The 26,125-nt window shown below is 35.9% G+C and overlaps 1 protein-coding gene across 6 annotated transcripts in view; it reads left to right on the top strand.

The window, feature by feature from the left end:
• The window catches only part of LOC131038318 (protein SPA1-RELATED 4), an 89,560-nt gene extending 84,095 nt beyond the window's left edge, over window positions 1–5,465 (top strand). For all 6 annotated transcript variants that reach the window (XM_057970697.2, XM_057970700.2, XM_057970695.2 and 3 more), the window contains 5 exons: window positions 2,120–3,125; window positions 3,279–3,425; window positions 3,948–4,268; window positions 4,457–4,516; window positions 4,886–5,465. In XM_057970697.2, coding sequence (XP_057826680.2) covers window positions 2,120–3,125; window positions 3,279–3,425; window positions 3,948–4,268; window positions 4,457–4,516; window positions 4,886–5,077 — 1,726 coding nt within the window. In that variant the 3' untranslated portion in view covers window positions 5,078–5,465. The remainder of the gene's footprint in view (window positions 1–2,119; window positions 3,126–3,278; window positions 3,426–3,947; window positions 4,269–4,456; window positions 4,517–4,885) is intronic.
• Window positions 5,466–26,125: the final 20,660 nt, after the last annotated feature.

Below are 26,125 nucleotides of genomic sequence, written 5' to 3'. Positions count from 1 at the left end.
TCATTGAATTGTCAAAAAAAGACAAATAAACACTTGCCTTGCTTAAATCAACTTGTTCTTCTCAAATGATTGTTCATAATAAATAATATAAATAAGTATGGTTTTTAAAATCTAAAATATCCTCTTCTTCATTCAATTTAATATTCAAAAGTTGTATCAACATATCAATATCATGTAATTATTGTCAGTACTATAATTTCTGGTCCTTTGTAATCCAATTTTATATAATTAGTATTACTATTAATATAATGCGGTTATAACCTTTTATCAAAAAAAAAAAGAAAAAAGATTAATGTTCATTTAATGCCTTTGAAGTACACAAGCACTAAATGATTTATATGATAAATAACTAACATATAAGAACATTCATCTGTTGATACAACTTTTGAATATTAGATTGAATGAAGAAGAGGATGTTTCAGATTTTTAAAAGTATTTAAAATGATTAGCGTATTAGAAGGGAATTATTTGAAGATGATATGTTGATTGCAATTGTATTAGATGGTTTCAATTTCATTTATGTTTGTTTTGGAAATGTTATAGTTAATACACAAACTAAATCAAGTCAATTTTGATATTGTTTGTGTATTTCATATGCAGGTTGAATACATTTCTATAATTAAAAAATATATGTTGTGATGGCTAAACAAAAAAAAATGTTAGATTATCAAAACATAAGAAATTCCTTATCACAATTGTTGCGATGATTTTACAATTTCTTCTTCTAGTACTAATAACAATGGTCTCAAATCCCTGCTGGGTCATTGTGCTCGCAAGGCCTTGTGCTTTCGCTGGGCCATTGTCCTCGCGGATTTGAACAAGTGAAGTTGTTCTTTATCAAGAAAAAAAAGAAAACAATGATCTCAAAATAAAAGATTTGTTAAAAGTTTGTCTAAAAATTTTGACCATCATGCATATGATTGTTTTTTTTGGTTAAAATAGAGGAAAAAATAAATTTGAATTATGTTGCTTATCCTCAGGAAGAGGAACCTTATTTTGCAGAAGATGATCATGCACTTTAATTAGTTAAGGGGAAGGCAGAGGTCAAAGAGAAGGTTGGAGGACTAACTAGAGGGTGGAGCAAGATTCCCATGTGAAACAAGATTAGACATATTGTTTGAGAGACAATTTTGATAGTGCTGTTGCATTTTCAGTTCTACTTTGGTGTTTCTGTTATTCAGTGTTGTGTTCAATTTTGATTTTCTTTTGTTGAGCATTGGTTAAAGCAGTGGTTTGGTGGAGTTATGTAATTCTGTTTTCCATGTCTTGACTGATAAGGGGGAAGTCGGTTTTTATTATCAATTAATGAGTGACTTCATACTTTTTTAAGGTGTTGTCTATATTAGACGAGCAAAGACTTCAAGGTGTTGTCTATATTAGACGAGCAAAGACGAAGTGTGTTCAGCTAATGTGTTTGTGGTTATGCAGTTGCACACTGGTTGAGAATGTTCTTGACTCCTTGAGTGCTGTAAGTACAAGGAATCACCAGAACAATGGTCATTATAGTTAAAAGCAAGGACAAATCTTGTTCATATTATATATGGTACATATGATCAAGGCATGTTGATAGATGAATTTCAGTATGATCTTGTCAAGCAATGTTAGAAAAAAACCATAGATCTTTAGATTGTAGGAGGCAGTGTACATGACACTAATTGTATAGGTTGATAGGATTTTCTTACACAAGAGAACATGAAGCAAGGGGTTAGACATTAAGAGGATGCGCACAGATGTCAACACTAGTTGATTAGTATTAGGAGATAGAGACAGAGACAGAGTTTAGTTGATTAGTATTAGTAGACAGACCGAGTTTATAAAGTGGTAAGGTGAGGCAAACTAACAGATACTCCAAATTATTTGTTTGTTTCTGCCTTGAATCAAGGAAGAGTGTTTTAGATTTATATGATTCAAAGTTTTAATTTGTGTTTTATTAACAGATATTTGATATTTCACAATATAAAATAAAAACTCAATGTACTATATTTCGTGTTCCCCTATATCATTTCTAATTGTAATTCTCTATTATTATTTTATATGCATTTAATTTTAGATCCTACAGAGACTAACTCATAAAATACCTACCTCACAGTTTAAAATTTGGTGGTTAATTGTGATACAGTGAAGTTCTTCAGAGTGAAATGATCAGTGAAGCCAAAGAGGCTTTGGAAGAACGACAAGCTGCAGTGAAGTTGAAGGGAAAAATTGCTGACACAGAATTATTGCTAGATTTCCTGCTTCAATTGCAGAAGCAAAAGCAAGAGAGGGCTGATAAATTATCTGATGTTATTACTTGCCTGACACTAGACATAGAAGAAGTTCTGAGACAACAGTTAATTCTTCAGCATCTTGCATTCGACAGAAATGATAAATCCCCAATTTCTAAAGGAAAGAATTCCATAGATTCATCTAGCCAACTTGATCAGATCAGTGAACCAAGTTTCACGAACACTGGCAATATACCAACTGGAAAAGGAACCATGCTAGGAAAACACCTTCGACAAGAGAGTAAGTTTCATAGGGCAAGTAGTAGAAGGAAGCATGGAAAATCTGATGTCCAGATTGATAGAGAGGAAGAACTCCTATCCAGAAGTGCCCGGTTGATGAAACATTTCAAAAAACTAGAACAAGTTTATTTTTCCACGAGATGCAAAGCAAAGCAATTTATTGGTCATTCGGCAGGAAAACATTCAAGCACGAGCAGTATCGGATGGGAACCTGTTGTGGGAACGGATACTTGTAATGTGAGCTCAGTTGACAGTTTAGCAGGTATAGCGCGTCAAGGTGCAGGGAGAATGAATGATCAGCTTGGCTCTTTCTTTGATAGCTTATGCAAATATTTGAGATTCAGCAAATTCAAGGTGATTGCGAACCTACAGCACGGGGACTTGCTTAACTCTTCTAATTTAGTGTGTTCCTTGAGTTTTGATCGAGACAAAGAATTCTTTGCCACCGCAGGAGTCAATAAGAAAATTAAAGTCTTTGAGTACAATACAGTCTTACATGAGAATATGGATATTCATTATCCTGTCGTTGAGATGACAAGTAAATCCAAATTTAGCAATATCTGTTGGAATAGTTATATCAAAAACCAGATGGCCTCTAGTGACTTTGATGGTGTTGTGCGGGTATGTTTGCAAAATTCCTCAACCTTAACATCTTTGCTTTAAAATTATATGGACTTTATCTATTTATCCTATGCCTATAATTAGGCTATAATTTGTCTATTTAAATTAAAAAGAGTTGTTAAATTTTTTCTTTCCCTCTGACTTATGTTGCAGCTGTGGGATGTAAGTAAAAGCCAATCTATTATGGACTTCAAAGAGCATGGGAAACGTGTTTGGTCAGTTGACTTTTGCCAATCTGATCCAACAAGATTAGCCAGTGGAGGTGATGATGGCATGGTGAAGCTTTGGAACATTAATCAGGTAATCACATTTTTCTTACAACCAGGCCTGGAATTTCAGGCCAAGCATATCCCTCTGGAATAAAAATTTCTTGACAGTTTGTTAATTTTTATTGTTATCAAAATTGATGCCTATAAAATTTAGGGTTATCAAAATTTGTTATTACAAATGACCTTTCTTCAATTAAAATTGTAAAATACGGCCACAATTTAAAAAACAGGCCATAGATCGTCAATTTCCAGCTTATAACCATGTTAGTCATAAAATCTAGTGTATATTATAGAGAAGTGGTTTATATAGCACATTGGACTTGCACAAGTGAGTTATACATGGTTTATATAGCACATTGGACTTGCACAAGTGAGTTATACATGCCCAGATGATTGCTAATATTTTAGTCTTTAAGGCATCTACTATGCTATTGGAATATAACATAATGAAATTTTAAATAAAATGATGAAAATGTATGACTGTTTCCTTAGGTTCAAATCTGGTTATTTCTTTGTACTGATGCACACCAATTGTTTCTTTTCATTTTGACAGGAAAAAAGTATTGCTACAATCCGGACAAAGGCAAATGTCTGCTCTGTTCAGTTTGCACCAGATTCTGGTCGTCTAATTGCATTGGGTTCAGCAGACTATAAGGTCTATTGCTATGATCTTCGGAATATAAGAGCACCTTTGTGCATCTTGGCAAGTCACAATAAGACTGTGAGCTATGTCAAGTTTCTTGATTCGGGTTCACTTGTTTCTGCTTCCACGGATAACACAATCAAGCTCTGGGATTTAGCAACAAACAAGGCAAGAGTACTTGGCAGTCCTGTGAATCCTGTCCGGACATTTACCGGGCATTCAAATGTAAAGGTGTGTGATCATCACTGAATGGCCTCTTTTTTTTTCTGCTGAAGAGATTCAATTGTTTTTCCAGCAAATTTGTATCTAAGATTCAGCTATTTGGTACTTGGGATTGATGTAATGGTTACCAAAATGCAATTTTAAGATTTGCCTCGTATACTGCCAACTGACATCTAGAATGTTTGTGTTCTCTTCAGAATTTTGTTGGGCTTTCTGTTTCTGATGGGTATATTGCCTCTGGTTCAGAAACAAATGAGGTAAAATGCTATTGCCATTGCGTGGGTTGTCTATAGAACATCTTTGCATAGATCAATGCTTATTTATGCTTATTACTTCTAGGGACAAGGCTTCTAGATCTAGTTTGCAACGACTTGACTGCCAAGAACAGTACAGAAAAATTTCAAAGTATGAGAGTTTGAATAAGAGAATATCAGTGTATTCAAACATCCAAACACTTTTTAAATGTATGCAAAAATTTCTAATAAAGGAATCATCAATAGTTTTTCCAGCTTGGAACACGTTGATTGAGGCATCAATCTAATTTATGTTCATGAAATTTCAATTATTTGATGTTATGCAAATCAAATATTAATGTTTCAGTGACATTTTTTGTAAATGTCTTTCAGGTTTTTGTATACCACAAATCACTTCCAATGCCTGTGGCATCTTATAAGTTCAACTCTGCAGACCCGGTGACAGGACTGGAGATGGAAGATGATGATGCACAGTTTGTTTCATGTGTTTGCTGGAGAGGGCAAACACAAACATTAGCAGCTGCCAATTCTTCAGGAAATATAAGGCTTCTGGAGATGGTTTAATTTTTGGAGGCATACATCTACTTCATAATCCAGTTTGAGATGATTGTTGTAACGGATGCAACAGATGGAACTGGTGTATACCATTGTTTCTTCTGTGGATGAGATTCATATCATGTTTTTGCCTAAACTTTCCAGGCCCAAAAAACCTTGTATAGAAAATCTCTGAATTCTGTGTATCTCTCTGCATTCACCATTTATACGTAGAGGTGATTTTTTCTAAGAAAATAGAAACAACAGCCAGCATATCAAATGCAAAACAGTTTTAGCTGATTTCTAAATGAAGTGATATTGCAAATGAATGTACAAGTAGCTTTTGGTAGCTAAGGCACTCGAAACCTTCAAAAAGAAAAAGAAGTTTATGAGCACAGCGGTCAGTCTTGTGGGTCTATTTCGGTTTTGGTTTATTAGTGAAAAGAAAAATATGGAATCTTTTTAAATATTTTAAGTGCATATCAATTAAATAATAAGGATAAATAATTTCGACCAAGGATATAGAGTTTAGAAATACTTGCATAACTGATAATAAATTTGTAAAATTTAAATAAATAAATGTATTTAGTTTAGTTTGATATTAATGTGATTGTGATAGATGATGTAATATGATTTGCTACTATGTCAGAATTTTGGGATGTGTTAGATGATGATTCTTAAATCAAAAAAATGTTTGTTTAATATTATGGTTAACTTTATGCAATGGACTTGATTTGGGGAAAGTGCACTTCGAAAATTGCAAGAATCACTATTGGTTACCACTATTATGTTCTACTTTCATTTTTATAACATCTTAACATAATCTTAATTAACCAAGCAACTCATTGGGTTGTCTACTTTAAATTGTGACCAAGTATTTCTACATCTTAATAACTTTTTCCAATTTAGAATTGTGAGCTTTGTAAGCCTACCACATGGAAAGGACAACAAATCCATGTCACTAATTTACAATTTCACATTACAAAAGGTAAGCTCTCTATATGACAACAAATAGTTAGATCCAAACTTATTTTTCAAGGGTTCTTTTAAAATGGCCCTATGTAAATATCCCTTGTTGGGAATTAGATGATCTATAGTTCACATTGAACATCACTAGAAGAGATTATCCTTGAAATTGAGATGGGAATTTGACCTCTCTATTGAATCACAAGCATTAATTAAATCGATATTCATAATTTCATACACGTATAAGTGTATACACCTAAAAATGGTTTGAAGATAATTAATTCAATAAGCAATTATTTAATTAATCCCCCTTCCTAATTTAATTGAGTTCATTAGGCAATTTGATTAAATTCTCTCTTTCATCTACTTATTAATAAATCTAAGGATTTATTTAATAGGTTCATTTCCATAGTCCCCTTTGATTAATTCATTCAAATTAATTTATCCTTTCCCCTTTTCAATCAATTCCTCTGATCTCCTAATTAATTAAAACAAATCAATTTATGAGTTGTTGAGAATTAATTAGTCTTTTCCTATTATTTGAATTTTTAAATTCAAATTACCCACATGCCTCTTAACATTCTAACCTCATCCTAACTTCCTATGGTGTGGATATTTTCTTCTTAAGGAACATGGCACTTTGGCCACATATCTCCTCTCTTGGACACTTGCCCTTTTATGAGCAAGGCTCCTTGACACTTGTCACTATAGAGATGACAAGTGTCCCTTCCTCCAACCTCTTCTCCAACCTCCTCCAATTTCACCCTTGGTATCTTCAAACTCAATCTTGATCGTTGATTCCTGCAACCTCACCCCTGGCCTTATAAATCCTATAAATATCCCCCATTTTGGAGCACAAAGGATCCCATCTCATTATCAATTTAGGAATTGTTACTATAGTCATATCATTTGAGCATTATTGTTATAGTCAATTGGACTAGCTTAATTTGATCATTTTCTAGCATAATTGTTAAATCATGTAGCTTAATCAATCTCTTTTCTAGCTTAATTGCATCATCATCCTAGCTTAATCATGCATATAATTAGCTTAATTAGCCTCTTGGATCAATCTAGCATAATCAATCTCATCTAGCTTGCATATCATATCATTTCAAATCCTCCGTCTAGGTGTAGTCAAGTCACTGAGATTGCTTATCCAGATCTGAGAGCAAATCCATACTCGCATCTCTTAGGAGGCGATAGGTCGCTTTGTCATGGTTCATCTTTTATTTTCTTCTTATTTGCTAACCATGCTTGTAATGATCTATTGAGTGTTTGTGTTGCAACTGCAGGTATCACACTTCACAGGCACGACATTATGGTGCCCACCGTGGGGTCGAAAATCTCATTTTTGGCCTCTTAGCATCATCAAATTTCAAATCTAGCAAGTTTCTGGCCAGGTTTGATTCAGAATTTCGTATGAGTTCCCTTTTTACCTCGTACAAGTTCCTTTGTGTCCTCGTACGAGCAGGTGAGAATTGTCGTACGATCAGGTGAGAATTATCGTACAAAATTCTGCTTCTGTGTTTTCAAAATAGATTGCATTTTAGGGTTTTCATGTTTCAATTTGATTATTACTAATGCTAACCCTGGTCTGTTTGTGAGTTTTTCAGCAGCCTAACTGGTTTTTGCAAGACGATTGTTGAAGATTACGCTTGTCAAAGCTTCATTTCATCCAAACATCTTGACTACTAACGTATCTATTTTGCAGGTTGTTTAGGAGGACTCAACCAAACTTTATGTCTTCTTTAATTTTTCTAGGCACACTTGTTTTTGCTAAAGGAAATGAATGTAATGTCCCTACTAGTTAGAGATCATTGTCCTGCAAAACAAACTGTTAGAATGCAACAAATATATATATATATATATAATCTAATTTGCAATTAAATTTCAATTAATTAATTAAAACTAATCTCAATTCTTATTTAATAAAAAAGATACGAGTGCAGTACTGGGACATGTCCCTAGGCGGTTGTAATGCTCACCTTCTTGGAACCCATCTTGGTTCCAAGCCATACCAGGAAATCGAGGGATAATTCGATTCCTGTCTTAGATGTAACATCTTACATCCAAGCCTACCAAGGAAGACCATCATATATGATCAATTCCTTACCTTGGATGATGCATCTTATCATCCAAGTCTACGAGAGAGGACCAGCCAGATCCATCTCTTCTTGGGTGAGCTTTTGACACCCAAGCCATAACATATATGCATATCCATACTCAGTATATACTGCCTACCAGGGATTATCATAATCCCTGAATTAGGCTAAGAGAATTTCCTCCCAATAGCCTCCATCATATAGCCACATTATTCATATACATCCTACAATTAATTATCATTTTTTAATTCATAAATTAAGCCTACATTTACATGATCCTACATACATATAAATATTATGCATACATACCTATATTCATTGCTACATACACATGAGATAATATCACTATCCTACTATAGTTTTGTTAAAGGAATTGGTATATATTTATGTATGACAGACTATTTAGTAATATATGTGTGTGTGTGTGGCACACACGTCCACACACATATATATACCCCTGTGGCCAGTAAATAACGCTTACCTGTTCGCAGTCCGCAGCCCGCAGTCCGCAGTTGTAGTTTGTAGACCTCACCTTTTCGTCACCTCCTCCCCACTCCCTTGTCGTGGCCACCTTCCTTATACCCCATGAAGGGGAAGGGTTGCGTCCCTCCACGGGTCCCTTCCGTGGGAAGGGGTGTGACGGTGGTCGCAACCCAGGTTGCGACTATCGTCCCACCACTTCCCGTGAGGGGTGTAATCGGGATATATTCACAGTCCCTTAATCATATTAATTGCATTTACTTTATTCACTTAACAATTCATTTATTCATTATTAAATATATTAAATACATTAACATGGTTTAATCAATTATTTATAATAACCTTATTTAATATATTAATAATATTTAATGATTTATTTCTTTTTGCAATATATTAACATTATTTTAATAATTGCTTATTTATATATTTCTACTGGACCCCATAATATATGCTATCATTATTATTGGTGTGTTTAATAAAATGTACATTAGGTGATACAATAGGGGTCATCACAGTCCCTTCGTCTCAATTTTGCTTGTCCTCAAGCATATTTAGATTTTCCTCTTTCTCCCAAGTAGCCAAGTAGCATCCTCATTTGGGAGATTCCTCCATTTAATTAGGTATTCGGTAATGGTTCGGTTCCTAAGCTCCTTTTTCTACGTATCCAGAATGATCTCAGGGTATAAAGTGAGTTTCCCTTCATCATCTAGGGGAGGTAGTTCACTGCATGGCACCAAGTGCTGCTCGAGAACCTTTTTAAGTCGGGAGACATGGAACACATTATGTATTTTACTGTCTTTGGGGAGTTCTATTCTATAAGCTACTTCTCCAATCCTTCGAATTACCTTGTAGGGTCCATAGAACCGGGGTTTCAACTTTTCAGTCCCATTCTTCTTGAGGGAAGATTGTTTATATGGTTATAGCCTTAAAAACACCAGATCTCTGGCCTCAAACGACCTTTCCGTACACTTCTTGTTTGCATAGATCTTTTGTTGATTTTGGGCTTGTGTAAATTCTCTTTCAAGGTCTTCATGATGTCCATACTCTGTTGAACAAAATCTTGTGCTCTTGGTACTTTGCTTTCTTGGGTTATTAATTCCCCAAAGCTTGTGGCGTCATAGCCATACAAGGCTTGGAAAGGACTCATCCCTATTGACATGTGGTGTGTTGTGTTGTAACAATGTTCTCCTAGGTGTAGCCACTTAACCCAAGCAGTCTGTTGCCCTGTAACATAATTTCTTAGGTAGCCCTCTATCCATTTGTTCACTATTTCAGTTTGCCCATCGGTTTGAGGATGGTAACTAGTACTAGGGGTCAAGACTGTTCCTGCCATTCTGAAGAGTTCCTGCTAGAATTGGCTAATAAACTTTCTATCTCTGTCACTGACAATATTCTGAGGGAGTTCGTGGAGTCTGAAAATTTCCCCGAAGAATAGATCGGCTATTTGGTAGGCTTTGTATTCTGTGGAGACTGCCAGGAAATGGACATACTTCGTGAGTCTGTCTATCACCACAAAAATACTATCCTTTCCTTGCGCCCTTGGCAACCCTATTATGAAATCCATAGAAATTCTCTCCCATTTTTGATTGAGAATAGGTAATGGTTGAAGTAAACCAGTTGAGTGGATGAGTTTAGTTTTACTGCGTTGACAGGTTAGGCATTCTTGTACATATTTTTGGACATCTCTTTTTTGGTCTTTCCATGCATACTTTTCCCTAATGTGTTTATAAGTTTTATAGTATCCTTGATGTCCTACCAGGGGGTTATCATGGAATTCCTTTAGGATCTTGCTTTTGAATCTGGTTTGAAGGGTCAAGTATACCCTTCCCTTGCACAAGATGAGATCTCCCCTAACTTTAAAATCTTCATTGGGAGGGTTTCCCTTCAAAATTTCCTTTGCTTGTGGATCCAGGTCATATTCATTAAGGATTTCTTCCTTCCAGTCCTTTGAAATGCTGGTAAGGTTATTGAGGTGGGCCCTTCGGGATAACACATCTGCTGCCCCGTTATTTACTCCCTTTACATATTCTATATCAAAGTCGTAGGCTTGTATTTTGCTCACCCATTTTTGTTGCCTATCATTAAGATCCTTTTGGCTCAAGAAGAAGCGTAGGCTGTTATGGTCGGTTTTCACACTAAACTTCCCATAGACAAGGTATTGGTGAAATTTGGTCAAGGCATGCATTATGGCTAGCATTTCTTTGTCATAAATAGAGTAGTGTCTTTTTGCTTCGATAAGTTTACGACTCTCAAAAGCTAGGGGGTGTTTCTTTTGCATGAGGATTGCCCCAATTCCCTCCCCGGATGCATCACATTGTAGTTCAAAAGGTATAGAGAAGTCGAGAATGGTCAATACTGGACATGAGCTCCTGGTTATTTTAAGTTGTTCAAAAGCCTTTTGGGCTTGTTCATTCCATGTGAAAGCCCATTTCTTAGTTAGGTCAGTATGGGGAGCTGCAATCTTGGAAAACCCTTTTACAAAACGTCTATAGTAGCTGCATAGTCCCACAAATCTCCTTAATTGTGTTAAGGTTCTAGGGGTGGGCCATTCCTTGATGGCCTTGATCTTTTCTTCATCAACACTTACTTCGGCCTCACTAATTTTGTGTCCTAGGTAGATGATTTCTTTCATCCCAAATTTGCACTTGGAGACTTTGGCATATAATGATTCAGACTCAAGGATATTTAATACCTCCTCAATGTGTCGGAGATGTTCCTCTCATGTCTTGTTGTAAATAAATATATCATCAAAGAATATTAAAAGAATTTTCCTCAATTGCTGCCTAAACGTATGATTCATGCATGACTGGAAAGTGGTCGGGGCATTCGTGAGACCAAATGGTAGGACCAAAAAGTCGAAATGCCCATAGTGACATCTAAATGCTATTTTGGGAATATCCTCTTCCCTCATTCTAATCTGATGGTATCCTGACCTTATATCAATTTTTGAGAAATATCTTGCTCCGTGTAGTTCATCCATTAATTCGTCAATTCTCGGAATGGGGTATCGGTTATTTATAGTCTTTTTATTCAGGGCCCTGTAATCTATGCACATTCTCATCGTCCCTTCTTTCTTCTTGACCAATACCACTGATGAAGCAAAGGGGCTGTTGCTTGGTTGGATGTGCCCCATTTCTAATAACTCTTTTATGGTTTTTTCAATCTCTTCTTTGAATTTGTGGGGGTGGCGATAAGGAGTGGTAATGACGGGTTTTGCTCCTTCTTCTAATTCAATGGAGTGCTCAAATCCCCTTTTTGGGGGTAAGCCCGGGGGGATGTCTTCGAAGACTTTTTTGTGTCTCTTAAGGATGGGTTGTATATCACTATGAATGGTATGACCTTTGGTCAGAGATTTATCCAAGACCATACATTGGGCGACCCACTCTCCTTGATCGTGCCTAAGGATTTTCTCCATTTTGTTTCATGATACTATCTTTGGAGAGCCATCGGGAATTCCTTTTAATGTTATCTCTTTCCCTTCACGTTGGAAGCATATCTCCCGATTTAGACTGTCCATGATGAACCGGCCCAACGAGTTTATCCATCGCATCCCCAAAATGATGTCATTCTCTAAGTTCACCACAAAGAAGTTCCTCTTAATTGTATGTCCCCCCAGGATGACTTCCAATTGAGGTATAATTTTAATGCACCTGTCTATGACTCCGTTGCCCATGATCACTTCAAATCCTCCAAACTCTTGAGTTTTTAACCTTCTCTTTGCTGCTAAGTGTTTGCTAATGAAATCTATGAGGCTCCTGTGTCTACCAAGGCGATTACTTTATGTCCTTTGATTATCCCTTTGAGTTTGAAGAATCTATTCTCACTTCCTTGAGTGATGACTGCCAAGGTACTTGACTTGTTGCTTTCAAACCTAGCCCTTTTATAGGGTCTTTCCTTATCTCATATTTCTTCTGTGTTATTTAACTGTCCTCTTTTACATTCATGGCCTTTCCCCCATGGGGCCTTGCATTTGAAACATAACGCTTTCTCCATGAGTTCCTCTCTCTCCTTACATCGGTGATTCAAACTCCAAGGTTTCTTACAAAAGCGGCAGGGCCTCTCTCGATGGTCCCTCTGGGGTCCCTCATTCCTATGCGGTGTTTTGGCTGAGATGTTCTTGGGGGCACTAAATTCGACCATCCTAGTTTTCTTAATGGCCTCTACTAAACTCTGTGGTTCCAAGGGTTTTACAAATTTTTTAATAGAGTCTTTCAAGCCTTCTAAAAACATGTAAGCCTTCTCTGGGATAGGTTGGGGACCATTACTGATAGGTTTTGGAATTGGTCTATATAGTCTTCAATGGTTCCTGATTGCTTAAGGTGTGTTAACACTTGGAAGTACCATTCTGAGTCTTTCTGGTCAAACCGACTGATGAGTTTTTGGGTAAACTCATTATAGGTGGAGACATTTTTGTGACCTGGGGTAATGAGATCGTTATGCCACCAATTATGGGCTACTTCGATTAAATGGAGTATGGCAAATTTTATAGCATCTCCTTCGGTCATGGGGTTGTATGAAAGGTATGTATCTAGTTTTTGGACCCAAGCTTGGGCAATATCCTTTCCTGACCCATGAAATCATGGTAGGGACATTTTGTTAACTTTAGCTTTGAGGTCTTTACCCATAGGCTTTTTCCTTCTACCTTCATTATTCTTAGACTCACAGAAATCCCTGAAGGAAACCACCCTTTGAATTTCTGGCTCTAATCTAGCATAAATTTGGGCGATTTCTTCCACCCCAAGTGTGGCTTGCTCCTCTTCATCTCCCCCATGTTCTTCTCTAGGGAGAAATTCAGGAATTGTTTGTCTAGAACTTTGAGGAGATCATTCGTTATCGACATGATTAGAATGTGTCTCTCTTCTAGGGTTTGGAATATCTCTATTGTTGCTATTTGTACTTTGGAGAATTAATTGGCTCATTCTTTCGAATTTCTCATTGGTTTGCTCCATGAAAGTCTGAAGTTGTTTGGCTAATTGATCAGCCATTTCTTTCGTGCCTTTCTTTCTCTGATATGTGATCATAAACTAAGACTCTTTTCCATAGGTTGGTAGGATTATGCTCTGTTACCACTGTAATGTCCCTACTAGTTAGAGATCATTGTCCTGCAAAACAAACTGTTAGAATGCAACAAATATATATATATATATATATATATATATATATATATATATATATATATATATATATATATATGTATGTATGTATGTATAACTAATCTAATTTGTAATTAAATTTTAATTACTTAATTAAAACTAATCTCAATTCGTATTTAATAAAAAGGATACGAGTGCAATACTAGGACATCTCCCTAGGCGGTTTTAATGCTCACCTTCTTGGAACCCATCTTGTTTCCAAGCCATACTAGGAAATCGAGGGATAATTTGATTCATGTCCTGGATGTAACATCTTACATCTAAGCCTACCAAGGAAGACCATCATATATGATCAATTCCTTGCCTTGGATGATACATCTTATCATCCAAGTCTACCAGAGAGGACCGGCCAGATCCATCTCTTCTTGGGTGAGATTTTGACACCCAAGCCATAACATATATGCATATCCATATTCAGTATATATTGCCTACCAGGATTATCATAATCCCTAAATTAGCCTAAGGGAATTTCCTCCCAATAGCCTCCATCATATAACCACATTATTCATATACATCCTGCAATTCATTATCATTTTTCAATTCATTAATTAAGCCTACATTTACATGATCCTACATACATATAAATATTCTACATACATGCCTATATTCATTGCTACATACACATGAGATAATATCACTATCCTATTATAGTTTTGTTAAAGGAATTGGTATATATTTATGTATGACAAACTATTTAGTAATATATATGTGTGTGTGTGGCATACACTCCCACACACACATATATATATACCCTTGTGACCAGTAAATAACACTTACCTGTTCACAGTCCGTAGCCCGCAGTAGCAGTTCACAGTCTGCAGTTGCCATTTGCAGTTCGTAGTTGCAGTTTGCAGACCTCACCTCTTTGTCACCTCCTCCCCACTCCCTTTCCGTGGTCGCCTTCCTTATACCCCATGGAGGGGAAGGGTTTCATCCCTCCACGGGTCCCTTCCGCGGGAAGGCATGTGACGGTGGTTGCAGCCCAGGCTGCGATTACTGTCCCACCACTTCCCACGGGGGGGGGGGGGGGGGGGGGGGGTGGGGGGTGTAACTGGGATATATTTGCAGTCCCTTAATCATATTAATTGCATTTACTTTATTCAATTAACAATTCATTTCTTCATTATTAAATATTTTAAATAAATTAACATGGTTTAATCAATTATTTATAATAACCTTATTTAATATATTAATAATATTTAATGATTTATTTCGTTTTGCAATATATTAACTTTATTTTAATAATTGCTCATTTATATATTTCTACTGGACCCCATAATATATGCTATCATTATTATTCGTGTGTTTAATAAAATGTGCATTAGGTGATACAGTAGGGGTCATCACAATGAACAAACATGTATTATGTGTTTTGATGATAGGCGAGTATGCTATCACCTTTCTTAGGTGATCAGAAAGCTAGACTCATCCTTTTCTTTCAATAGTGCATATCTTTAGCGGGCCTGCCCTCCCGAGGAGCCTATAAGGCCAAAGCCATTAAGGTCGGTGAGAGAGGAACGACCCAAGTGGGAACGGCTAATGCCAAGTACTCCAACCCACTATAAAATAAATGTGATTTGATGAAAATCAATTCAATGACAGTGCTTAGGAATAGCTCTCCTCTATACCTTTAGGTATATCAAACCTTGGTTTTCAAGGCTGGGATACCTCTTAATTGAGATTATACCCCGATGCGCTGAACGGATCCCTTACTAGTTCCAAATAAATTAGAAGCTACCCGATTCACCTCCGAAAGGGGGATAATCTTTGTGCAAGAGAGATAGTAACTCTCCCAAGACACTTGTCATATCGTGCCCCCATTAGCGTTTGGAGTCGGATAATATGGCGTTGAGAATCCATGTACCTAAGTTTTCAAGCAAAGGTTTTCTCTCTCAGCCAATGTCCTTAGGTAGTGTACTGTGCTTGAGGTCACTTATCATATCACGTGTTTGTTGTGTCTTCGTCCGTAAAACAGAAAAATCAGACATCTAAAAAACTGGAAAACAGAAGCAAAACATCAAACTTCATTAATCAAAAATCTATCCAAGCAAAGTTTTTGTCTCTATTCTGTCCTCTGTCATACGAGTTTGTTAATTTTTCATATGAGGAATCTAGTTTATCGTTCGGTCCTGTGAGAATTGTCGTACGAGCCAGTTTAGCAGAAACTTTTAAGTCATCTTTCATCATTTGGCCCAATAAGAATTGTCATACGAGTCATCCTAGCAGAGAATTTTGTGTCATCATTTGTCATCTGGTTCTGTGAGAAAGCTTGTATGAGTTTATGTCTTCTGTCGTGTGAGATATCTGGTTTGTCATATGAGCCTATCTGAATTGTTGTTCGAGGCTCTCTAATCTGATGTATGCATTTATGTCTCTGTCTGTCCAGAACTGTCTTCTTGCATGTCTTTTTCAGATCTGTCATATTTGCTTGATCAACTTACAGTGAGCATAAACACTTGTTATCTATCATTCTGTGCTTAGATTGTCTCCTTGGTTCGCTTGGTCAAGTTATCATCTGTTAAATCAAACTCTAGAAATAAACACCTCAAGATTTTCAAGTATTAACCTTCAACAAGTTCAAGATCTAAACATCTCAAAGTGTATTATCACCATCTTTGATAAACTGATCACTCAAAACATAATTTCTCATTAGGATCTATCATCCTCTATCATGAAACTACAATGTTTGGTTAGGATAACCTTGTCCCACATCGTAGGATATATCATTCCTATTGGACTTGGTTTTTTATCAAAATCATCATCATTGCACTCCAAAACCAAAGATCGAAAAACTTGCAAACTTTTGAACACTTGAATCATCTTTTCGTGTCATATCAGTCTATCACATTTACATTGATAGTTGATCACTTATCGGAAAATTTTTTAGACAATCAAATCCTAGCACAATATTTAAGACACATGTATGCCCATTTTAACTAGAGCGCAGAGATGGAAGATCGCAGAGACAAAAATAGAAACATTTGAAATCGCTGAAAATCATATCAACATGAAACACCAAAGCAAAATACAAGAAGAAGACATAACAAGCCAACATATCAGAGAAATCAAACAAGTCCAAAATCAAAATTCAAATATGTCAAAACCTCACAAGGATTCAAATACATCTCCAAAGAAAGGTGGCTCTTTTATGCAACTCCTAAAGAGATCCCTAAAGGATTTTGCTAAAGAAGATCAAAATCGTGCACCTCTGTCTAACAATGGCTCATCCCCCCATAAGCAAATTGATTCTCCAAAGGCATCTATTCCTACACCTCTTAAAAGCTTGCAAGAACCTTCCATAGCATCATCACCAAACAATATACCCATCAAACCTATTTTAGAGGATCCTATTCAAAGCTCATCTCCTTCATATCCAAGCATTGATTCCTTGCAACATCCCCATAACGTTCCCTTGCAAATTGAAGTCCTCATTCATAGAACACTTGTTAAACATGTCCTAATAGATGGAGGAGCTGGCTTAAACATTTGCTCATTAAATCTGGTCCGTGCTCTAAGTTATCCAGAAGATGTAGTTGATCCCCGGAAAAAGATAAAAATCAAAGCATATGATGAAGAAGAGCATTCCTCTAAAGGAATTGTGGTATTACCCATTAGAGTGGGACCTTTGCAAAAAGACATAGCATGCCAAGTTCTAGACTTGGAATTATCATACAACATACTCTTGGGAAGACCCTGGATACATGACATACAGGCTATTACATCAACATGTCATCAATGCCTGAAATTTCCCTACAATGGGCAGGAAATCACGATCTCAATAGACTCAAATCCATTGTAGTGTTGTAGTAATATGAAATCATCTCAAGAGATCATTATTCTACATAAAAGAGAGGCAACATCTTCAAGCACACAATCCAAGGAACAATCATTTGCATCAATTTTGTCAAGCATGGAAAAACAAATGCAGCTAAAAGGTTGAGGGAACAGAGAACATTTGCTATCATGGAAAAACAAACAAGAGAAACTTTAAATTGAAAGGGAAGAAGAAGATGTAGGTGTCGATATAGTTCACATGTATGCAGGACAAACGTTAGGAACTAGCCCACTTGAATTAGAATCACATTCAGTTGACTTGGACTTAATCGAGGACAACCAGGAGCTACTTGTGCGAGGTCATTTTGACGAGAGTATCATTCTAGACATGGAAATACATATTGAAAGCTCTGACATCTCTATCATGACCCCTAATACCTTTGAAATAATTCGGCACGAGGATCCTTTATCCTTAATCCCTCCTGAACCTATGGATTGGGAAAATGAAGGAGATACCATCATTGATACCTTTCCTAATGACCATGCCATATCCTTATATCTTAATGAAATCGAACCCGCAACAAATTTCACCAGATATTTCGCTAATGTATCTTCAAGTCAAGTGGGTGTCAAATCTCCTAGTCGCAAAAGTGAAAATAAAGACAACAATATCAGGTTTAATACTGAAGACCATTTACTGGCAACATTAGACTGAGAAAAAGTAAAAACAAAGGACGCAAATAACGGCGAAAACCTCCTCGAGGCACCGAAAGATGGTAGATTTGACACCTTACCTGAATTTTATCAAGAGAGGTCATCTATCCTGATAGAACCAATAGAGGCGGTTACCATGGACACAATTGATCTACATCCAACAATCTCTCTATCAACACATGAAGTATAGAAATATTTGGAACCCTTCAAAAGATGGCAAATCAATTTTACCTGATCATATGCAGACATTCCAGGGTTAGATCCATATCTTATAATACATCACCCGAATATTAGTCTAGGAGCAGGTATTCTATTCATTACACCACAAGGTCATATAATTCCAAAAGCATACAAATTAAGCTTTCCATGCACCAACAATACAACAGAATATGAAGCTCTGGTTACAGGTATCAAAATGGCTATAGAATGGAACATTACACAACTTCAAGTCTTTGGAGACTCTTAGCTTGTCATTAATCAAATCAATGACAAATATCAAATAAAGGACGAAAAGTTAATGCCTTATAAAAAGATGGTTGATGATATCAAGAAATACTTTGTAGAAATAACTTTTCAGCAAATTCCAAGGAATGACAACAAAGCATCAGACGCCATGGCTACACTTGCTTCTCTACTTCAGACACAGGAAAATCAACAACATTATGAATTCCTAGTGGAAGAGTTGTTTTACCTTGCTCATAATTGTCTTGATTCCCAAACTATTTGTCACTTTGTTGGGCATGATTCCTTCCGTTATGACCAAACATACACATACCTGAAAGATAATATCCTCCCTCCCGACTTATCAAAAAATCAAAAGAGAAACTTTATTCGCCAATCCTCCCATTATACTCTCGCCGCGGATACCCTATTCAAACGAGGTCTAGATGACACTCTTTTAAGATGTCTCAAACAAGAAGAATATGAGAAGGCCTTACATGAAGTCCATGACGACATTTGTGGCACTCATTCAAGTGGTCTTACCCTTTCGAAAAAACTCATAGGCTTGGGCTATTATTAGCCAACTATGGAATGAGATTCTTTTCAGATAGCTAGAGCATGCAAACAATGTCAGATCCATGGGAATTTGATTCATGTGCCATCACAAGAACTTCATGCTTTGGCAACATCTTGGCCTTTTTGCCAATGGGGTCTTGATCTAGTAGGAAAGATAAATCCTTCTTCATCCAATAGTCACAAATTCATCTTGGTCGCTACAAAATATTTCACAAAATCGATTGAAGCAATACTTCTCATCAATATCACAGGAAAACAAATTGCTGCATTTATCTTGAACTACATCATCTGTCGCTATGGAATAACCATGACCATTATCACTGATAATGGGCAACTGTTCAAGAATCAGGATGTACAAGAACTATGTGAGAAATTCAAGATCCAACATAGATTTTCCACACCCTATTATCCACAAGGGAATGGGCAAGCAGAAGCATCAAATAAAATTATTCTGAAAATCCTCAAAAAGGCAGTGAATGATGTTGGAAGAGATTGGCATATTCAATTGAACCTTTCTCTACGGGCATATTATACTAGTATCCGCACACCAACAGGTACCACACCTTTATCTCTTGTTTATGGATCAGAAGCAATACTGCCAATAGAAGTAGAGATACCTTCTCTATGAGTATCATTAAAAGGTCTTATCCCAGATGAAGAACAACGAGTATCTAGATTGCAGGAGATAGAATTAATCCATGAATGAAGACAAAATGCCTTTGATCATTTAAAGGTATATCAACAAAGAATGTGCCGAAGTTATAATCATAAGGTCAAACCGAGAACATTTCAAGTTGGGGAACTAGTACTAAAAGAAAATCCATGCAACTAGGCAGATCGAGAAAAGAAAGGAAAGTTTGAACCAAACTGGTTAGGTCCATTTGTGGTCACAATAGTATTTGGGTCAGGAGCATATCAACTATCAACATAGGACGGGGATCAGCTCGAGGAACCCATCAATAACATGCATCTGAAGAAGTTTTATGTCTGAAAAAGAAAAAAAATAAAATCCAAAAACAGTGGAAAAGCAAAAAAATCTAAAAATAGTGAAAAAGCAGAAAAATCTAAAAAAAAAAAGAAAAAACAGAAAATCCAAAAAAAAATCAAATATGAGAAAAAGTGCAATAAAAACAAATGGTGAAAACCCGATGAACAGGTGCTATCTATCTGCTAGCTCTTCCATCTATTAGTTCATGCATCCTTCCACTTGCATTCCTTTCCGTCAGCGCTGTTCATATCCATAATAAAGCCTTTGTACATACGTAGACATCCCAGGTGGCTTCTTGCCATGGTTTGGATCATTAGGTATATCATATTGAATGTTTCTAGGCTTGGGGCAAAATCCTACACCTAGCTGGGGGCATAATTTGCAATCGTTTTGAGCTTAATCAAACAGAAAGAACAACCGTTAGGCAACTCTTATGAAACGAAAAACTGAGACAGACATAATGTTGAACACGAGATCAAATTATCAACTATCAAACTATCACAAAGTCAATATAAGCACATCACACACTTTTCAATGGATGATATCTTTTGGATAATGATTTTAACATAATGGTTCAACTTTTCAATCTTGATTTTCTCTATCATGATTTCTGAGTGATTCCAGGATGTCTTTGACTAGAGGAACAAGGAAGGAACATGATATTTTTCTTGTCTGCTATCTGTAAATTAATCATTAATATGTGCAAATTTTTTTGAGGACATGATCATCAGAGTATCATCGAAGGCATTTCCGATTTGTGTATAGAAATGGGTAATACTACCTGTTTTACGCAAGCAACACTCAGGCCATCTTGGTTCAATTATACCTTGATGCTTATACTAACTTTCCATATCAAAATCTAGGAAAGTAGTGCTCAGGTCATCATGGTTTAATTATACCATTGATGTTTGCACTCACTTTCCACATTTAAAAAAGCTCAATGATGACAAAAACGCAATAACCCAGTGACTGGTTCGGTTGTAGATTTGCATTTCATTTGCATTTAGCTTGCATTTCATTCTTGCATGGGATCTCACATGTTCATTCTATCCAAGGTTAAATCTATCACAGGAATCATCAAGGTATCATCATAAGTGTATACGCAATCAGACTGATGACTCATCTCTCTCCAGATATTGTCGACCCAACGAAAAATCTTATACCCCCCCCTCAACAGAACCAACACCAACATATTTGAATCTTCCTACAACTTGATATCAACAGATGGTCAGTTCTTTATCTGATCAACCTTATCAATTCTATCAATCAATCACATCTAATCTATCCTATCATGTCTTATACAAGATGTATCTTTCCTAGAACCAGACGTTCTAATCATGTCTTATACAAGATATATCGTTCATGAAACTAGACGCTTTGATCATCTTTGTCTTATACAAGAGGTGTCATTCCTGAAACCAGATTGAATCTCAATCTTATCAATCTAATCAATCAAAATTTATCAATAATCAAGAACCACATCACCATGATCGTAGAACTCACACTTTCATCAACCACAGTTACAGACATCGAATCATTTCTAATCGGGATATCGATTTCGCAAAAAATCACACACTCCAAAGGTCAATTATCTCAATTGATCTCTCGAGGGGGCATCATCGTACCACAATTTATCAATCAATAGCTGGGGCATCCTATCGAACCAATATCATCATCAAATTGAGATTATTCTTTGAATCAATGCGTTATCACACCTCGCTCCAAAGAGGGGCAAAATGCATACACCTAAAAATGGTCTGAAGATAATTAAATAAGCAATTATTTAATTAATCCCCCTTCCTAATTTAATTTAATTCATTAGGCAATTTGATTAAATTCTCTCTTTCATCTACTTATTAATAAATCTAAGGATTTATTTAATAGGTTCATTTTCATAGTCCCCTTTGATTAATTAATTCAAATTAATTAATCCTCTCCCCTTTTCAATCAATTCTTCTAATCTCCTAATTAATTAAAACAAATCAATTTATGAGTTGTTGAGAATTAATTAGTCTTTTCCTATTATTTGAATTTTTAAATTCAAATTACCCACATGCCTCCTAACATTCTAACCTCCTTATCCTAACCTCCTTTGGTGTGGATATTTTCTTCTTAAGGCACATGACACTTTGGCCACATGTCTCCTCTCTTGGACACTTGCCCTTTTATGAGCAAGGCTCCTTGACACTTGTCACCACAGAGATGACAAGTGTCCCTTCCTCCAACATCTTCTCCAACCTCCTCCAATTTCACCCTTGATATCTTCAAACTCAATCTTGACCGTTGATTCCCACCACCTCACCCCCGACCTTGGCAATCATATAAATATCCCCCATTTTGGAGCACAAAGGATCCCATCTCATTATCAATTTAGGATTTGTTACTATAGCCATATCATTTGAGCATTATTGTTATAGTCAATTGCATTAGCTTTATTTGATCATTTTCTAGCATAATTGTTAAATCATGTAGCTTAATCAATCTCTTTTATGGCTTAATTGCATCATCAACCTAGCTTAATCATGCATATCATTAGCTTAATTAGCGTCTTGGATCAATCTAGCATAATCAATCTCATCTAGCTTGCATATCATATCATTTCAAAACCTCCGTCTAGGTGTAGTCAAGTCACTGGGATTGCTTATCCATATCTGAGAGCAAATCCATACTCGCATCTCTTAGGAGGCGATAGGTCGCTTTGTCATGGTTCATCTTTCATTTGCTTATTATTTGCTAACCATGCTTGTAATGATCTATTGAGTGTTTGTGTTGTAGCTACAGGTATCACACTTCACAAACACAATAATAAGAATATAACAATCAATGTTTTTCATATAGATATTAGTATGATGTCAACAACAAATACAAGCACAACCACATAGCATCCAATTGATACATACATAACTTGAACACAATCATCAACTCATACATACATAAAATGTGTATAATGATTAACTTTTGCATGTATAACATTTACACAACTATTGGTTCATACATATATCACACATGTACACATAGTGACCAACTTGAAAAAAGGAAGTGGATGTGAACATATTGAATGCATATTCACCTTTACCTAGTTCACAAACACATATACCCTCATGATAAGGTGACGACATGGAAAAGAAAAACAAGTGCATCTTGTGCATCTCATACTACACCATGGGCCCATTGCTCCCCTATTTCATAGCCATTTATGATGATGATACAAGCATCCCACACTAGTTATCAACATTAACAATTGCATAAATATAACAACAAAAAACAAATGGTTATAATAAGATCCCCATTGTCCATTGAACCTTTGAGTTGGTAGATCTTGACATTCATCTCTTACATGTTATTGTTGAAAGTCAATCCAACTTGTTATTAGGTAGCTCCTAGAATCTATCATTTGGTGTTCCTTGCATTCATCATCTACATGTTATTGGTAAAAATTGTTGGAGTAATTAAAATAATCACTTAATTAATTAAGTTGATTTGAGGAGTGCTTTTTGTTTTACTAGATTAGGCTAATAATAGCTCATGTTGTCTCATTGCATATGGTGTGGATGCTCTTCATTAGCTAATTTAATCTTTCTCTAGGGTTTAGATATAGGGTTAATTTATCCTTTCTATAAGGATTCATCCTTCATTGTAATCAAATAATCTTTTGTGCATCAATACAATTATCAGGTTGTTGAGCAAACCTATCTTGATTAATCTCCATTATTAAAAGGTGTTTTTCTTGTAGGTGATTGTTGGTATTTGTGGGGTTGAATCAATAACTCCAACATAGTATCAAAGCACCAAATAAGTAAAATTCTTGTCCATTTTCAAAGAGATCCAGCTTTAAGGAGGAAAAAAAGCTCATCCCAAAGATTGTTTTGCCAAAATTTGAGCAATTGAATTTTGGTTATTTTCAGAGGGCATGAGATTGAAAGTGACTTCGAGCAATAATAAAAAACCAATGCACTTTGGAACAAATTAGAACTTGCCATTATGTTTGGGAGGCCCAAACCTAAAAAATGCTTATCCAATCACCAAAATTGGTGATACAAAAAATTAAAGAATTTTTTTTAATGTGCTTTGAAGTTCATGCATTGATTTTCATGCAATTGTACTTATTCAAATTTCTTATTGTTTTTTATTATTTTTAAATAAAAAACTGATAGAAAAAAAGTGCTTTATAAGACATTGTGCAAGGGTCTATACCTTGTGCATGCAGAAGCAAGGATAGTGCAATGGTGGCAAGGAGGACGATATATGAAATATTCCTTGCCTAGAGATCCTCATGTCAATGCTTAGAAAACATTTTCCAATTCCTTACCCAAAGATCCTAGCGCCTAGGAATATTTTGGGCTTCAAAAATATTCTAAAAGATTTCTAGTGACTAGAAAATTATTTGAATATGCCATTGACATTATGCTAATGTTAGTAGTATAGACATTCTAGTAGGTCCCTTTTCTAGCCCCCTTTGGTCCTAATGTAGCTATTTTTTTCTTTCTTTTGGTCATAACTAGGCATACAAATTCAAAATTGAAAAAACAAGATATAATCATATAGTTGGTTCTTATAGCTTTCTAGTGGTGTAGGTATCATCTTTAGATGTTTTAGTTGGTTCTTGTTATTCTCCATCAAAGTTATATATTCATTTTTTCTTTAGAATTCATAACTTTTAACAATATCTCCAATTCTCATTATGCTTGTGGCATTGGAAAGCTAACTCAAAGATATTTAGATCCAAATATCCACTTTTTCCATAATCTTCCCTAGGTATATTTTATTTAGATTTGTGTTTTCACATTTTGGCTGATTAGGTTGACATTTTGGCACTTGGAAAGGATTTGTTTATAGGAGATGCCATCATTAGATCTTCTTTACATGCATTGAGGTTATTTGGGTATGATTTAATTATTTTGAGGAGTTATCATGGGTTTTTTTAATTCCTTGCATTATTGTCATCTTGATAGAGGATAATTATGAGTCTTGGCGAAATGACATCTTGGCACATCTTAAAAAGAATTTTAGTGTGGAATAATGCTTCCAACACCAATTAGAGTTGAGGTCTCAAGGTTAAGCCTTGTAGAGCATGGTGGGCTATGATGTCATAGCCTACATGTTGTAGTGGTGTGGATTCCTGTTGGGTGTATACCCAGGGATCGGACCCACCCAAGATCAGGCAACCATGTGTCCACGAGGGGGTTGGCTTGCGCTGGCACTTTGGTGGGATGAAAAACCCCACTCTTAACACCAATGGGCACCATTCACCATTAGTATATGTTAGTTAGATGAGAGGGGGGGGGGTGAATCAGATAAACTCACAATTCAAAATATTCATCAGATTCAACCTCGATAGAACTTACTTGATATGCAACTCTGACTGTAAATCATTCAAACTCATAAACAAATAAACTTGAAACATCAAAACACATTTAACACCAGATTTAACGTGGAAAGCCAAATAGGGAAAAACCAATGTGGGATTTCGGACCCACTAAGAAACTGTACTCTTCTAGAGTATGCTTGGTTAAAAGCCAATACTGTTAAAGATTATATAAACACATTGCTAGATGTGACCCAGTCAAGGGATTTCCCTAAGATCTATCAAAATCTTGCACTTTGTTAGAAGTGACCTTGTCAAAGGATTTCAAACACTCATTCAGAATGTTACCTTGCTAGAGGATTTACAAATAAGACTATTAGGTCCACTCGGTTAAGAGATTTTCTGTCACTTAGAAAATAAATAATAGTAATAAAATATATCTACAACTTCACATCTGAAATGTTAAAGTAGACTCTATGTGCTCAAAATAATCTTGTCATAAGACTTATCTTCCTCCTTGTTGGGCTTCTCAACCTGTTCTTCAATCAGATCTTCAATCTTCTATACTCGGTAATCACC

The sequence above is a fragment of the Cryptomeria japonica genome, chromosome 6, assembly GCF_030272615.1.
Source record: "Cryptomeria japonica chromosome 6, Sugi_1.0, whole genome shotgun sequence".
NCBI classification, from domain to species: Eukaryota; Viridiplantae; Streptophyta; class Pinopsida; order Cupressales; family Cupressaceae; genus Cryptomeria; species Cryptomeria japonica.
This window is presented reverse-complemented; position numbering and strand designations above follow the sequence as displayed.